General features: G+C 41.6%; 1 protein-coding gene across 4 annotated transcripts in view; it reads right to left on the reverse strand.

Moving 5' to 3' along the window:
- Positions 1–15,933, reverse strand: part of PREX2 (phosphatidylinositol-3,4,5-trisphosphate dependent Rac exchange factor 2) — a 351,708-nt gene that overhangs the window by 115,906 nt on the left and 219,869 nt on the right. For all 4 annotated transcript variants that reach the window (XM_007101594.4, XM_055091338.1, XM_024126953.3 and 1 more), the window contains 5 exons: positions 11,621–11,840; positions 10,911–11,118; positions 3,729–3,908; positions 1,310–1,404; positions 435–517 (listed from right to left, as the gene is read on the reverse strand). In XM_007101594.4, the coding sequence (XP_007101656.1) occupies positions 435–517; positions 1,310–1,404; positions 3,729–3,908; positions 10,911–11,118; positions 11,621–11,840 (786 nt within the window). The remainder of the gene's footprint in view (positions 1–434; positions 518–1,309; positions 1,405–3,728; positions 3,909–10,910; positions 11,119–11,620; positions 11,841–15,933) is intronic.

Consider the following 15,933-nt stretch of genomic DNA (forward strand, 5'->3'; position numbering starts at 1 on the left):
GCGCGCCCGGAGCCTGTGCTCCGCAACGGGAGAGGCCACAACAGTGAGAGGCCCGCGTACCGCACAAAAAAAAAAAAAAAAAAAAAAATGCAAAATACCAACATGAGCACAAGACAACCCTGTGCTTCTTGAGATTAGGAAAAGTCATGGAGGAATCTGAAAACCCACAAAGAAACAAATAATGAACAGAATAACTCCTGTTTGTAGAACACTTTATAATTTTCTAAGGACTGTGAAATACTTGACATTCATAACAATCCTTTGGGTTAGCTGGCTGAAGGAATCTCTTTTCCATTTTAAGCTATAGAAATTAAGGTACAGGGGATGGAGGAACAGATTCCATTCTAACTCCAAACTCCTTTCACTATGTCTGAAAAACGAATTTCTGACAGTTTAGTCTACGGAAAAAATACCCACAGCTGTCCCAATTGTACCTGGCTGAAAAGATGCTCAAGGCAACTGTGTATCTTGTCCTGTTTATCACGAGAAATGCGAACATTTAGGGGAAGCTCATCACCTAGATATTAAAAATAAATCATTCATCTTATGTGTAACATTCCAAAGCATTTTAATGTCAATAAAGTAAAAAATAATTAAACACTAGCTCTTATTCCATACATTAGTTCTCATGTTCAGAAAAAGAATTCCAAAAGCTTTAATAAATATTAGGATGTCAGATTATTGCTCCTTCAAAACTGAGATGAAAGCAGAGGGTCTCACAGAAAGAATCCTGTGGTGCCCACATTAATGATTCTTTCAAATGGTGCATTTTTCTAACGGTCAAATAGTTGGAATAAACTGCGTATCTCAAAATTAAGATTTTTCCTAACTCGATGGAAAGTCTTTTTCTTAACACACACAAAATAAAACATTTATAAGGTATTTCTATCAAGCAGTGTTTTTCTCATCACCCCCTTCCCCGCTGCCCATAAGGCTAGCTCAGGTGCATCTGCTGCCTTCAAATCCTGCTTCAAAGCCCATCCCATCTCCTCACACAATCGGCAATGCCTAATATCCTAGAAAACTTGTTTCTTGTGTGCTTATCATACAGGTACCACGTAGTAACACAGAAATATCATAAAACATCATTTATTAACATAAAAATTAGTTTGTTTCTTCCATCTCTTTAAAAATGCACTCTGTTTATAATGGGATTGGGAAGCTGACTTTCTCAAGCATGTAAAACTGAAAGGCAGTGTGTGTGGCCACCGAGAATGGCGGATGAAAGGTAAAAATGAGTATGGATCAGGCAAATTAATCCCTTAGGTTCGGCATCATCAAAGGGTCCGCGTGCCTGCACCAAACGCACCTGAGTCCATTTCATCGCTGTGAAAATACGAGCTGCACTGGCTGCTGCAGATGCTGGTGAAGGAGGTGACGGAATTCCTATTGCTGTTGCAGTCGCTGCGAAGAATGAGGTACGTGTCACTTTAGCAGTGCATCTGGCAAAGTTTCCCTGCCACTTCTTACTGGATAAACTTATTATGTCACGGTTATATGTGTTAACATGCTTTATAGAAATTTACGAGAGAGATACATTTGTTCAACTCACATTTTATCTTACTTTAAAAGAAAGTATTTTCAACTCGATCATATCTCAAATTTTCTTGTCATATAATCTAATCATAATTGAATTTTAAAACGCATAGCTATTTACAGAAGTCAAACCGAACTTAAAATGCGTTATAATCCATTTGATGATATATGCCTGTAGTTGATTTGCTAAGAGTGACAAAATTCTGTTTCAAGAGCTCTGCCTTTCAACCCTTTCTAGTAACTTAAAGGATAACTTATGAATTGCACTATGAGCTCCCACCCCTCCCCCACCCCAGGAAGATGGCACCTTGTCTCCACCCCGGAGCCCACCACAGGACACCACACCTGCTCGGTGCTGGATAATGATGAACATCAAGGGGAAGAAAGTTAGAAATGTCTGTGTGTGAATATGGACACATGATAGATTTCAGAAGTAGTGCAGGAGACATAAATAATTTTTTCCTCTCAGAGTAAGTAAAAGGGACTTATTTAACTTTAAATGTACATTTAAAATTTCTATTTTACCCTAGAGAGAACCTTAGAGTAATGTTAATTATCTGATAACTAGAATTTGATGGAAGAAAGTATCTTTAGCTCTGTAATTTCCCACTGGAGAGAAACCACAGGTTCTTATTAAAGAGCATACTGGTCTCCTTAGAAGCTAAAATAAGTGAAATGGTAAAAGTGGTTAATTTGTTTTATATATCATTAAATTTCTAGGAATAATTAACTCACGTATTCATTAAAATCCTTTTCACATAGAAATTGGAATAGTAGAGTGGTTAATAAACTGAGAGCCAGGCCACCTGATTTCCTAGGTAAATTATGTAACTCCTGCAGGCCTCAGCTTCCTTAGATGTAAAATGCAGTTAACATCAGAACCTGCCACAGAGGGTTGTGGGAGGAATTCCGTGAAATCATCCTGCTTCCCCCTCTGTCTGGTAAGAATGCTTTTAATGTTAGTTATTAGTTTGTGCTAAACATCTCTGATGAAACAACTTCGATTTAATGATAATTACTAAATACCTTTTCACTGTAAAACACTGTATGATAAATGAGAGTAAGAGAGTTTTTGTCTTGCTAATGTAAATAAAACGGGAGGTTCTGAAGCTGCACACTCAGCATACGTGGCAGGTTGCCACAGGTCTCAATGAGGTTCCAGGTGACACAAGGATTCAAAGGAGAAAAAGCACTTTCAATTAAGGAAGTTCATTGGAAGAGCCATCATTTGAGAGTCTGGTAAGAAGATGACTCGACAGAGTTTGGAGGGAAGGTGTTATGGGTTGAATTGTATCTCTCCCTCCCCCGCCTCTAAATTCATACGGTGAAGTCCAACACTCAGTACTCCAAACTGTGATCTCATTTGGAGGGAGGGTCTTGACAGAGGTAATCAAGTTTAAATGAGGTCACTAGTGGGGGCCCTAATCCAGTATCACTGGTGTCCTTATAAGAAGAGGAAACATGGACACTGAGACAGGCTTGGAAGGAAAAGGATGTGAAGAGACAGAGGGAGAAGACAGCCATCTGCAACCAAGAGACTGAGCCTTCCTTCACAGCCCTCAGAAAGAACCCAACCCTGCTGACACCTGGATTTCAGACTTCCAGCCCTAGAACTGTAGGATAATAAATAAATTTCTGTTGTTCAAGCCACCTGGTTCTTGGTACTTTGTTACAGCAGTCCTATCAAAATTGTACAGAAGGCATGCAAGGGAAGAAAAAACGCACAAAGCTGGTCACAGAGGTGAGCACATGAAACTAGTTCAATTAGCTTGAATCACAGAATAGAGGAAGGAGGAAAAACAAAACAAAAAGAACTCCTTCCTATTCACGGCCCAATAGTCCAATAATCAGAGACAGATATTAAAAAAAAAAAAACCTGTTAATATGGGCACAACTTGCTTATTTGCCATACGTGTTACACAATCCATAAGAGAATAACAAATCTCCTAAATTAGGTCCACTCGGTTGGAGAAAAAAATGTTTTTTCCAAATTACTCAGATTATAAAAGGGAAGAATTTGAAAGATAGTGATGTCTCACTATGCTTTGTCTGAGGTTGGTAACAGCCAGCGGTTATTTTGTGGGAATAATAAACAAAAACAACAGTCAAAAATTTTTTCAAGACCTTTGTGGAAAATACAGAATCACATTTGACTTGGTCGATGAGATGAGTTTCAGGAATGAACGAATTACCTGTAAGAGTCTCTGTTGCTGATGGTGTCGTGACCTGAATCTTCCTGCTCATCGCCTGCCATGTTAAAACAGACGCGTTTGCTGTTTCTCTCTCCCTTCTCGTTGTCACTGTCTGTTGGGACTACGGACTCTGATGCCTTACGTTCTAATTTAGGAGAATATGTTATTGAAGACAGAAGGCTGCAGTGGGATATAAAAGAAAATAATAATAAGTGCACATTTTCACACTGGCGGCTACAGATAACTACCTTGCTCATTAAATATGACAGGCTTACAGATATTTCTAGAGCTTCTTCTAGGTGTCACCTGAAATTAATCCCTGTTGCATAAAAAGCCTGTCATGCAAAGTTCACTTTTTCCTCTCAGAATAAGTAATGGAAACAGCACACAATTTTGATGAGAAAGCTGTGTTCAAATCTAGGTTCTGCCATGGACAGGTTCTGCCTGGCAAAACCAGGATGGTTCTCTCTGACATCTATGAAATGTGGATAAGAACAGCTACCCACAGGGCTGCTGTGAGAATGAAATGCATAGAACATATTGCTGGTACTCAACGGGCATCACCTCGCTCCCACTGTCACCACCACGTGAAAATACCTGAGCAACTTTAAAGTGTTATCCAAAAATCAAACACTAAATGGGCTTAAACCTCTGCACTGGCTTACCTTCAGATATTAAAATCCATTACCCCTCTCCGCCTGTCTTGGGTTTCCCCCAGGCTTTCTCTATTAGTCAGGGAGAATATCATGCGGACAAACTGTTCTCACACTCAGGCAAACAGGAGTCCTGCCCGTCCTGACCCTAAGACGCTAAACAGTCACGCACAGGCGAGGACAGGCGGTAGTAGGGGCCACCCCAACACCGTCCACAAGCCAGTCATCATGAAACATCGTGAATCTGCCCGAACGCAAAGCTCTTCCACTGGGCTCAAGGCTAAAATACACTTTTCAGACTCTGAATTGGCAAAAACCTTGATGCAGATTCTGAGCAGCACTGACTCCACCAGGCTAGACTTGAATGTTTGGCTGTAAATTGTTTCTTATAGAACTAACTCAAAATGACACAAAAATGGAATCAGCCATTACTATCAAACAATGTGCAAAAAAAAAACAATGTGCTACAGAATTTGCAAAACAAATTCAACCCTAACTGAACAAAGGGCCCGGGCATGGTTTCTCCAGCCCACAATCATCTTCTCTTTTATTTACCAAATACCGATGACATGCTGTTCTAGTCAACAGCACATATGCACATATCTTGACACTCATTTTTCCAGAGCAATGTCATGTTTATTTTATTTCAAGACCATGAAAAGATCTTCTACCTCTTATTTATGTCCCATAATGTCAAACCCAATGCTGTGCAGAGTAAATATTTGTTAAGTCATTTCACTAATGAATTAACTAAACACATTTATCGAACCATGCATCGCCCTTGGTGCTGTGCATGCAGCAGTTTACAAAACAAACAAAACTAGAAACCCAACACAGCAAAAATAATAAATAAATAAATAAATAAATAAACTCCTACCCCCAACGTCTTAAAAAAAACCAAAAACCAAAAAACAAACAAAAGTCCGTGCCCTCTACCAAATGTAAAATTAGATAGCTAGCGGGAAGCTGCCGCATAGTACAGGGAGATCAGCTCGGTGCTTTGTGGCCTCCTAGAGGGGTGGGATAGGGAGGGTGGGAGGGAGGGAGACGCAAGAGGGAGGGGATATGGGGATATATGTATATGTATAACTGATTCACTCTGTTGTAAAGGAGAAACTAACACACTATTGTAAAACAGTTATACTCCAATAAAGATGTTAAAAAAAAAAAAACAAAAAAGTCCGTGCCCTCTTGGTGCTTAAATTCTACTGGGAGGAAACAAACAATGACCAGATAAGCTGTATAGTGTATCACATGGTGACAAATGGGAAGGAGAAAACTTTTTTAAAAGGGAATGAAGCCAGGGCTGCAACTTCAAATAGTGTCATCAGGTAAGGTCTCACTGTGAGATGATATCTGAATAATATTTTGGCAGTTTATAGTATTTAGACACCTGGGAAAATCAGGGAGCTCTGCTAGATTGCTCAGGGCCCTGCAAAGCTATGAATTATTTTAAACACACTTTTTCTATTTGGAAAGATATGTTTATGTCTCATAAGACAGACTGTGTATTTCTTCACTCCCTCCACCCAAAAGATTAAAGCATTAGATTAACTCCAATTACCCAAGGTGCACGCTGCACAGACAGATGAACTCTGACTACCAAAGAGGAAAGAGGTGCAGGAGTTCTCATGCTGCAAGGAGTCCTCTGTGCTCTATGGACCTTTTAAATTAGAAGTCATGGGGGCTCAGCATAAACATTTTTTTCAGAGCTCTACGAATTGTGTTCACATATTTGCTTTTCACTTTAAACAGCTGCAGTCATGCTTGCACTGACCCTGCGGGAACACGTGTTAGGCTAACAAACAAATGATAGAAAAACAATGTTTTTGACACCACGTTTTGGCATAAAATTTCTCGATTCTTAAACGTAATAATAGAGCATAAAGCTTAATATTTGTGCTCGCAGAAATTTGTGCTCCTTTACCTTTGCTCGTATACAGTGTTAAGCTCCCTCTGACAGCGTGTAGGTCTGCTGATTCTGAATTAACATCCTGAGCTGAGTACCATTTCCGGTCAATCTCCGCCAAATGCCCTTGATGAACAAAGATTTCTGTATATGGTGGATTGCATCTACCTGTGTGTTTTCTATTTAACTGAGATTTCAATATCGTCATCATCCTCTTCAGCACAGCTAACATTTGTTGAGCTCTTACGCCAGTCACTATGCTAAGTACCTAACAGGTATGAATTCATTCAGTCCCTCAAAGCACCTTATGAAGTGGGTATCCTCGTTATTATTATCAGTATTATTATTATTGTTATTCTCATCTTAGAGATGGGCTGAGTGAGACACACTCATATACTGTGCAAACGAAGCAGAACACCCCTCCCTGCATATTGCTCACCCACGCTGGAGGGCGAAGGTGGTCACGAGTGCCGCCCACCACATCCCAGTTCTCCGGGACTCATGACTGGGTGGCTCCCCTCCCCCTGGGAGGGTAGGAATGACCACGTGCCTTGCTTTCGCCAATGCAGTGTGAGTGGAGGTGGCACGGGTCCCTCCTGGGTGGACAGCTTCATGCAAGTGTGCTCTCTGCCTCATGCCCTCCCTGCTTTGGCCGTCAGAGGCATTCCAGCTGACGGGGCTTGGCCAGCCTAGATCTGAGGGAGGTCAACGTGGAGCAGAGACCCCGGCACCCAAGGGGCGTGGAAAGTGAGCAAGAAAGAAACTTTGTTGTCTCAAGTCTGTGAGGCTTTAGAGTTTTGGTGAACATAACGGTGAAAGGGGTAAAAACCAGTTGTAGAGGAAGCAGGATGTCCAGAGGAGGAAGACACGAGTGACTGGGGCTCAGGGTACGGACTGTGTCCCGGGGAAGCTGGCACCGTCTCTCCACAGACCGGCCACCAGCCTGACACTCGAGTGCCCAGAAGGCCAGCCACGCCGGCCTCAGGAGCAGGGCTGACCGGGCAGAGGTATGTCACGTTCCGGGATCAGAAAGAGGCTAATGCCAGGGGAGCTCAGAGAAATGGGTTTGGAGAGAGGGATGGGGGCAAATTGTGTAGAAATGTGCAGGCCACAGTAACGCATCTCCCATTATTCTAGTTGCATTGCAATGCCATTAAATGGCTTTAAGCAGGGGACTGGCACAATTTATCTGTACAGATCCCTCTAGCACCTGCTGAAGGTAGAATGTATTAGATGGAGAGGCACAGCTGGAAAATTCTACAGCGGGTACTAGGGAGGAGACTATGGTGACCCAGTCTAAGGTGATGGGGTGGACACATTCTGAGGGACTTGATAAGGTACTCGAGGTGAAGGGAAAGGAAAGAGAAGAATCACAGATGATACCTAGATTCTGGCTTCATAAACGGAAGAGATGGAGAATACCGAGAAGAGGGACAACCTTGATGGGGGAGGGGGCAAAGCAGATTTGAGTATGAGGTCAAAGTCGATTTCAATTTCAGAAGCAAAATTGAAGTTTGAGGCGTCTGTGAGACAGCCCAGTGTTTCATAACCCAACTCACAGACGGACTGTGAGAATGAAAGAAATCAGTGCATGTAATCACATAACCGTGCCCGGCACATGAGCCCCTATAATACATGCTCGTTTTTATGAAACTGTGCCCAATTTTTTACATTTACCAGAAAAATGCTTGGGAAAACCTCAAAGATAATTCCACCACCAGCCCTACCGTTCCTATCTGTAACCCCCAGCTCACTAACTGTCCTACAATGTGTTTTGGTTGTCACTCCATCCTGGGACATGTGGCACCTGCAAAATGAAGTCTATTCTCAAATTTCCTGCCTTACTAGCCCCCCATACTCTTTATTCATTTTCTCTCTGTGAGAATACACAAACGCTGAATTTAAAAATCCTGTCAAAGGTTCTGCACGCTCCACGAATTATTTTTTTCCCTTTACTTTTATATCTAATTCCCGAGCGTCATTAACCAGAAAATCGCCCATTAAAGGGCTAAAGTATCTAGCTTCCTGAAATGAAACAGGAATCACAAAATCTTGATGAAATTCATAACATCACCTTACTTCCTGTTAGTTCTATCTTTGGATCTGAACAAGGTAGGAGGATTTAGGGGAATGCCTGTGTGTCAAAGGATGGGTTCCCAAGTGACAGGAAAACCAGACGTCACAATTAGACAGGCTCAGCACCAGGACCTTTCACGGGAATGAATGACTCCTAGAAAGGCTAGCAGGGAGATATTGTGAGGCAATTCTCTTAAAACTCGGCACAGCGGCTGAGATCTGCTTCTCCACTCTGCACAGGCATCTATGTTGGACCAAGAATAATTTCTACGTGGTGAGAAAACTGTTTAGTAACTAGCGTTTTAAATAATTTGTGAAGCTCCACTTCACTGCAGCATTTCTGAACGGGGCAAGGGGGCATCCGGGCCCTTGGACAACGGTACTGTTTTAAAGTGATTATGTTACACACTGAATTATGGTGGAACGTATTTATATTTAGAATTAAATTATATGGTGCACACAGAGAAGACCAAGGAAGTTTCTCAGATCATTGGCTCATTTCACGTCACTTTCCTAATAAACAAGCACAGTTGGTAAAGACTTTTAGAATAACGCAGTGGTGAAATCACAAGTAAAAACAGGTAATCATTTTCACTAGTTTTGGTTAATAAAAATAGCTTAACCCTCTTTCTGAAATTAGTGCTTTAAATATAAAGCATTTTAAACCAAGTAAAGGGCGCCCCTTGGCTCGAACCATGTCCTTGAAAATATTATCTACATTATCTGAACTTAAAAAAAAGAAGTCAATAAATTAACAAAGACAGACAAACTCTGGACAATTGCCAGGAGGTGCTGGGTAGTCAATGCATTAGAGAGCCAGTCCCCAAGGCAGGGTTCACTAAGGCACATCAATAATCCTGCCATTGACAAAGGACTCATCTGAAAAGGAGGAATAATAACTCTTGGGTTAACTGGAAGCATGGGATTGGTCCAGATGCTCTCCTAGAATCCCTTTGAGATCTAGGATACATGATTCAATGCTACTATCCATTGCCTCATTAATAAACAGTCTTCCTCTTGAACCTTCTGAATACTTCAGGGGAAAAAACAGACTGGTTTCTAAAATACACTATAACATATATGATAAAATCAATTTATTAAATAAAGCAAGATAAAATGTCCTAAAATATTAACTTCTCTGTCACAAGGTCATTCTAAAACAATTCCAAATATCATATATTTGTTTAAAAATAACCACCTGTTCTCTCAGTAACCTCAAACTGTTTAATTCATCTATGAATGGGGTGGTCCCAATATAATACACCAAGTGTCATAAGTAATTTTAAAAAACTAGTGTATTAGACAAAGGAAAACAGAATTTCAATTCTAAATTAACTCATAAAAATGTCAGAAAGCAGTAGCACAGTAAATAGTAACAACTTAAAGATAATCTTAGAAACATGGTGCACTAATGGTAATTTTGATCTCTAAATTTCAAAGATGTATAAACTAAGAGATCATGTCAATTAAAATTTCATTAGTGTAATGTCTAATTACAACAAAGCCTTAGAATAAGTTCTAAATATTTTATGTGAAATCTGAATTATCCGTGGAAGTAGGGATGATGTGTGTGTCAACTAAATAATACACATTTGATAGCCATCTAAATCTGCAACTTCATAAAGGGAGTACATTAAAAAGAGGAAAATGGTCCTTATACCATTTTCAGATTTTTCCCACTATGATATATTCAACAATTTCAATCCCCTGAATGATAAGCAAGCATGTCAAGCCCTAAGCTGATTGCTTTTCATATTAATTTTTATATTTTTCACCACAAATAGATAATTTGTTATGATTATTCACCCTCTTCTACACATGAGAAACCGAGCTACCCCAAATCCCATCCTGCCTTGACTAGATGTGAAGCATAATCACACTCTATGATGTAGCAAACCATCCGACAGAGTTCAGGCAATTCTCCAACCTTCAAATTCTTGAATAAGAATCAGAGTTGACCTCTGGAAAACTTTTATTCAACTCCCTCCTCTTCTCTGTTCTTGATAAAAGATTCCAAATTACTGGCACAGCGATTTGGGTACTTCCTTAGTAAACCATGAATTCAATCAGAAGAGAAGGAAGGGTATTGGTCATTGGTCCTAGGGTTACATACTTTTGCTTTTACTCATTTAACAAGTATGTTAAGGACTCGATATGCTTTACATTTTTGCATAAGCACCTATTGAGTGCCTATCCGCCAAATGCTGCGTTCTGGTCTGTAAAAGGTACACAAGGAAATCCCTACATGCAGTTCGTACTCTTTCAATCATATTGTTCAATTTAACACTGGCACACTGAAACTTAGTGTTTTCTATATGAAAGAACCTTGTTCTCTTCCCTGGTATTAAATGCTTCCTTAAGATACAGATCTACAGAATTGCCATGTTTTCTCATTTTTAAGGTGTTGGCATTAAGAGGATCTATACACTCAGCAAAAATTCCTACATTTTCAAACACTAAAAAGAATAATGGGTATTCAAGGGCGCCATTTCCTACAGCTATTGTATGATGTACATTTAAAAGTACAGTAAATAAAATGCTTACTCATCTGTTTGACAAACACACATCTCCACCTCCTTCAGTGCAGTCTGAAGTTTGCCCAGCAGTTTCTGATAGATATCTTGGGTTTCTAAGTCGTCTTCTTTCAACAAATACCGGAGACCGTGCCCATCTTGCTGCCCGAGAGACAGACCTGAAGGGGCCGCCATGGTTGTAATCGTATGTTGAATGTACACCATAGGGCTTAGTTTTCCTGAGGAGTTGAAACCATTCCATAGCAACCGTTATTACCTTTAACTTACAGTAGCAATCCAGCGCCATTCATTTTAGATGTCCAAGCTTACAAAAGATAAAATGCCAATCTAATGTTGCATTTAATTCAGGAATTAAAGCTTACGGGGAGTTGTGATTAAAAACTAGGACTACAGTTCGATTCCATGTCTGCTCCTCCACTATTTTTCTCACAGTTATAGGGCCATCTCAGGTGAGTGATTTCACAGCAAGATGAGCTGTGCCTATCAGGCATGTATGGAAGACAAAAACAATCATTCTTCTTAGAGGAAAACTAATGAAAACGTGTAACTCCATTTTCATTCTACAAACACTTATGCCTAATTATCCAAATGATTAGCATGAGGAATCCTTTCTTTATAAAATTTCAGACTTGCTGACATGCTAATTTCAGGGATGCAGGAATAGGTATGATTGCCTAGGTTACGTGTCATAATTTGATAAAGTTGAAAAAGCTAACATACCTTGTTCCGATTTATTTTCTTTATCATGAGAATTATGCTTCCTGCTATCCAACTGAACACCAAATGCACTCCCCAGGTACGCTGATGTTTTGGGATAAGAAACTTCCATCACGTTGACATGGCAGTTGGTGGGGCAGAAGTCACTGCTGTGCAGTGGGGAGATTTTAGGTTTGGCCTGTTTAAAGGTGGGCCAGGCTCTATTCTTTAGTACACGAGAAAACTGTAGATGAAAGATGAAAGGAAAAGCAGTTGAATGCAGTGATAATTCAAACATTTCACTCCTGTCATCCATAGCAAAATCAAAAGAAAATTAAAACATGTCAACTGCAATGGGTGAAAGAAATTACAACCTGTCAGAAATTAAGTCATTATTTTAAAATTCACACATTCTTAGAAAAGCAAAGCAATATAGGCAGCAAATGCAAAGGATTCTTTTGAAACACTGATTGCAAGTTAAGCGCTAAAAGAGATGAATTCAAGTGATCAACACCACTTACTAGGACTCAAATCCACAGGCTCCCAGCAGCTGAGAGTCAGAGAGGGAAACTGAATCAGCGTCCTAGGACACCAAGATAGGAGAAGGTGCAAGGTGCCAGAACAGGGTAGCTGTCAGGTCAAGGATGGAAGAAGATGGGTTATTCCAAACATTGTCAGCAAGCTGACCCAGACCTGAGTCTGTGAACAGGTTAGACAGCAAAGCTTGGTGGTGGGGACCCCGAATGGCAGGACAACAGGCAGAACAGACTTTACTTCCCACCCGTGCCTCCTGCTAATCACTGCTGAGCTTCGGGTCAGGGTCTGCCTGGAGACTGGCATGGACTCTGCTTCTATGCCACTGAGAATAGTGAGGCTCAAGGAAGTTACACAACTTGCCCGGATAGCCACTCCCCTACTTAAAACCCTGCCATCCAGATCCACGGTCTATACTAGCGATGGTCTATACAGCCTCCCACAGGCCGATCCACACCCGGTTTATTTATCTCAAGCTCTCTTCCCCTTGTTCCCTGTGCTGCTTTTGGCTTTCACTCAGTTCCTCTCACATACCATCTACTCATTCGACGTCTTTGTACAGGCTGTTCAGTGCGCCTGAAATGTTCTTTCCTCGTTTCCAAACTTACTCCTATGCATTTTCAAGTTCTATGAAATCATCAAGAGGCCTTCCTTGAGCCCTAGTCTAGGTTCCATTTTCCTGTTTAGGTGCTAGGTTACAGCACCCTGTAATCCTCCTGACAATTATGAATAATTTTCGTTTTATTTATTCATTTTATTTTATTTATTTATTTTTGGCTGCGTTGGGTCTTCGTTGCTGCGCGTGGGCTTTCTCCAGTTGCGACGAGCAGGGGCTACTCTTCACTGCGGCGCGCGGGTTTCTCTGCCAGGGCCTCTCTTGTTGCGGAGCATGGGGTCCAGGAGCACAGGCTTCAGTAGTTGTGGCTCGCGGGCTCTAGGGCGCAGGCTCAGTAGCTGTATCACGCAGGCTCAGTAGTTGTGGCGCCCGGGCTCTAGAGCGCAAGCTCAGTAGTTGCTGCACACGGGCTTAGTTGCTCCACGGCACGTGGGATCGTCCCAGACCAGGGCTCGAACCTGTGTCCCCTGCATTGGCAGGCGGATTCTTAGCCACTGCGCCGCTAAGGAAGTCCCGTGAATAATTTTCTTATTTGTCTCTCCCTTAGCAGACGGTAAATCCCATAAGAGTGATGCTTACATCTGTCTTGTGCATCACACACAAACATCTCATAGAACTGAAGTGGATTGTAGTTTCAAAAGCAAAGGACTGAGAGCCACCAGCTCCATGTGTTTTAGTTATGTCGTCCCCATAACTGATGTGATGCTGGGCAAGTCCCTGTCTCTTTGTCATTTCTAGTAAAATACGGAATGTGGATTAAATAATATCTATGCTCTCTTCTTCCTTGGAAACTATAACCAGATCCTATCTATTTATTCCACTAGTAGAGTAGTAATCTGGACATTGAAGAGAATAAAAATTAAGACTACTACCGGTTACTGTCTAACTTTTCTAGGTTAAATTCAAGAATAAAGATATGGGGCTTCCCTGGTGGCGCAGTGGTTGAGAGTCCGCCTGCCGATGCGGGGGGACGCGGGTTCGTGCCCCGGTCCGGGAGGATCCCACGTGCCGCGGAGCGGCTGGGCCCGTGAGCCGTAGCCGCTGCGCCTGCGCGTCCGGAGCCTGTGCTCCGCAACGGGAGAGGCCGCAACGGTGAGAGGCCCGCGTACCGCAAAAAAAAAAAAAAAAAGAATAAAGATATGATATCAAAAATCACATCTTATAAGCTCACCATTAGAATATGAACTATCTTACAAGTATATTAAACTGTGTTTTCAAATCACATGTCAGAAGCTATGTATCTCAGCAAAGGGCTAGCACATAGTAGGACTCTAAATAGAACTGGACTGAAACGCAGGAATCTATTAACAAAATTACTAACACATCCGATAATGATACATAGTGAAAATAGCCTAAACACTGAGAGACAGGAAGGCATTTAGAGAATTCCTGAATTATCACTTTCTCTTTATTAATAAAGAAACTGTGACCTGGAGACTTATCTCGGAAAGACCTAAAATTTAAGGCCAGATGAAAACTTTCACTCAGAAGTTCTTTTCCACTGTAGTTGTGGGATAAAAATCTCTGGATAAAAATCTCAGGCTCCCACGGCACAAAGACACAGAGATCGATTTTATTATGTCACAGCATCCATGGTAATAGGCAGTTACCCTTGCTTTCTTTCATTTTAACCAATTATTCTTTCATTCAAAAATATGAAAAGAAGCATCTATTCTGGACCCTGTGCTATGCTGGAGACACAGCCCTTGCCCTCATAGAATTCATGGTCTAGTAGGGGACACAGGTAAAAAACAATATATCACCCTTATATATAACAATTATACTATTACAATTATATGTAACATATATGTATAAACATATATACAACTGTATATGTGTATATACATATGTAACGAATATATAATAAATACGACAGCCAGATAATCAGAAATTTTGGTAAGTGCTGAGAAGGAAGTGAACAGGGTGATGTAATGAAGTATTACTAGAGTGATCAGGCAGAGGAGGGGGAAGATTCCCTTTTCAGTGGGACCCATTTCCTGCAGCTTTCCGACACCTATCTCAATACAAATGTCTTCTATGCCCTCTCCCCATGCGCTCAGAACGGCGCGTAGCCACATGTCTGAATGTGCCTAGTTTCTTTCAAAGAGTAAGTGGAAACTTCTTTGATAAGAGCCTCTCTTGGAGAAGGAAGAGTCTTATGAAAGCAGTGCTGTCTTCCATCCTGGGGTATCCCTAGGAAAGGGGGAGGGGGCGAGGGGGGCCCATAATCATGGGTCCTGGAAATGTGGATATATTTTGAAGATCAAAAATGTGCTGGCAGACAGCATGCCCTGCTATTTAATGGTGAGCCCTTTCTGAAAGACAGACCTAAAATGAGGAAGGCAGAGTTCTTGTACTGACCGTGGTGGGCACGTGAAAATGCTCTGATCATGCCATACAGCAGTAAAGGGCCCTGGAAATGTGGACCTGTCACCTTCTTTAGCAACAGCAAATGAAACACTGAGCTCACTCATCTGCTTTGGAGAAGCTCACAAGGAAAGACAAAAGTTCTTTTCCATAAATAAAAACTGCAATTTTGCAATAAAGAAGTGTACAGGGTATGGGATGGGGGCTGGGAATGAGTTGGGATGGAAAATGCTTTAGACCTATTGTGGACCAAGCTTACTACCAGCTTCATTCATTCATCCAACAGTGACCTATCCAGGGCGCTCTAAACCAGGCACAGTTCTAGGCACATTGGGAAACAGTGAATGAACAAAGATTCCTGCCTTCTGGGTGGTTACATTCTAATGAGGGGAGAGGCAAACAATAAACATAGTTAGTCAAAGTCCAAGTGGGACTTTGCCACAGGAGAGGTTGGCGAAAAAGGTGGAATCAGCATAGGAGACTATGAATGGGCCACGAAGAAAGGACAAGACCAGGATAGGTCATGTCACAGAAAACTGCTTAAGAAAGGTACAAGCTCAACTGCATCAGATGCTACTAAAACAAGGACTACAAGGACAACAGTGAATAAGCTTTGGCAAAATATAGGTCACCAGTGACCTTAGAAAGGGCCAGTTCAGTTACATGGAGGGAACCAGAGCCCACCTTCAGTGTGCTGAGAACGAAAGGGGAGTGAGACAGAAGGTGTGGACAGTGGGTATGAACAGCAGGTATGGACAGCAAGTATGGACAGTGGGTGTGGACAGCGGGTGTGGGAAGCAGGTGTGGGCAGCAGGTGTGG

Source organism: Physeter macrocephalus, chromosome 15 (assembly GCF_002837175.3).
Source record: "Physeter macrocephalus isolate SW-GA chromosome 15, ASM283717v5, whole genome shotgun sequence".
Lineage (NCBI taxonomy): Eukaryota > Metazoa > Chordata > Mammalia > Artiodactyla > Physeteridae > Physeter > Physeter macrocephalus.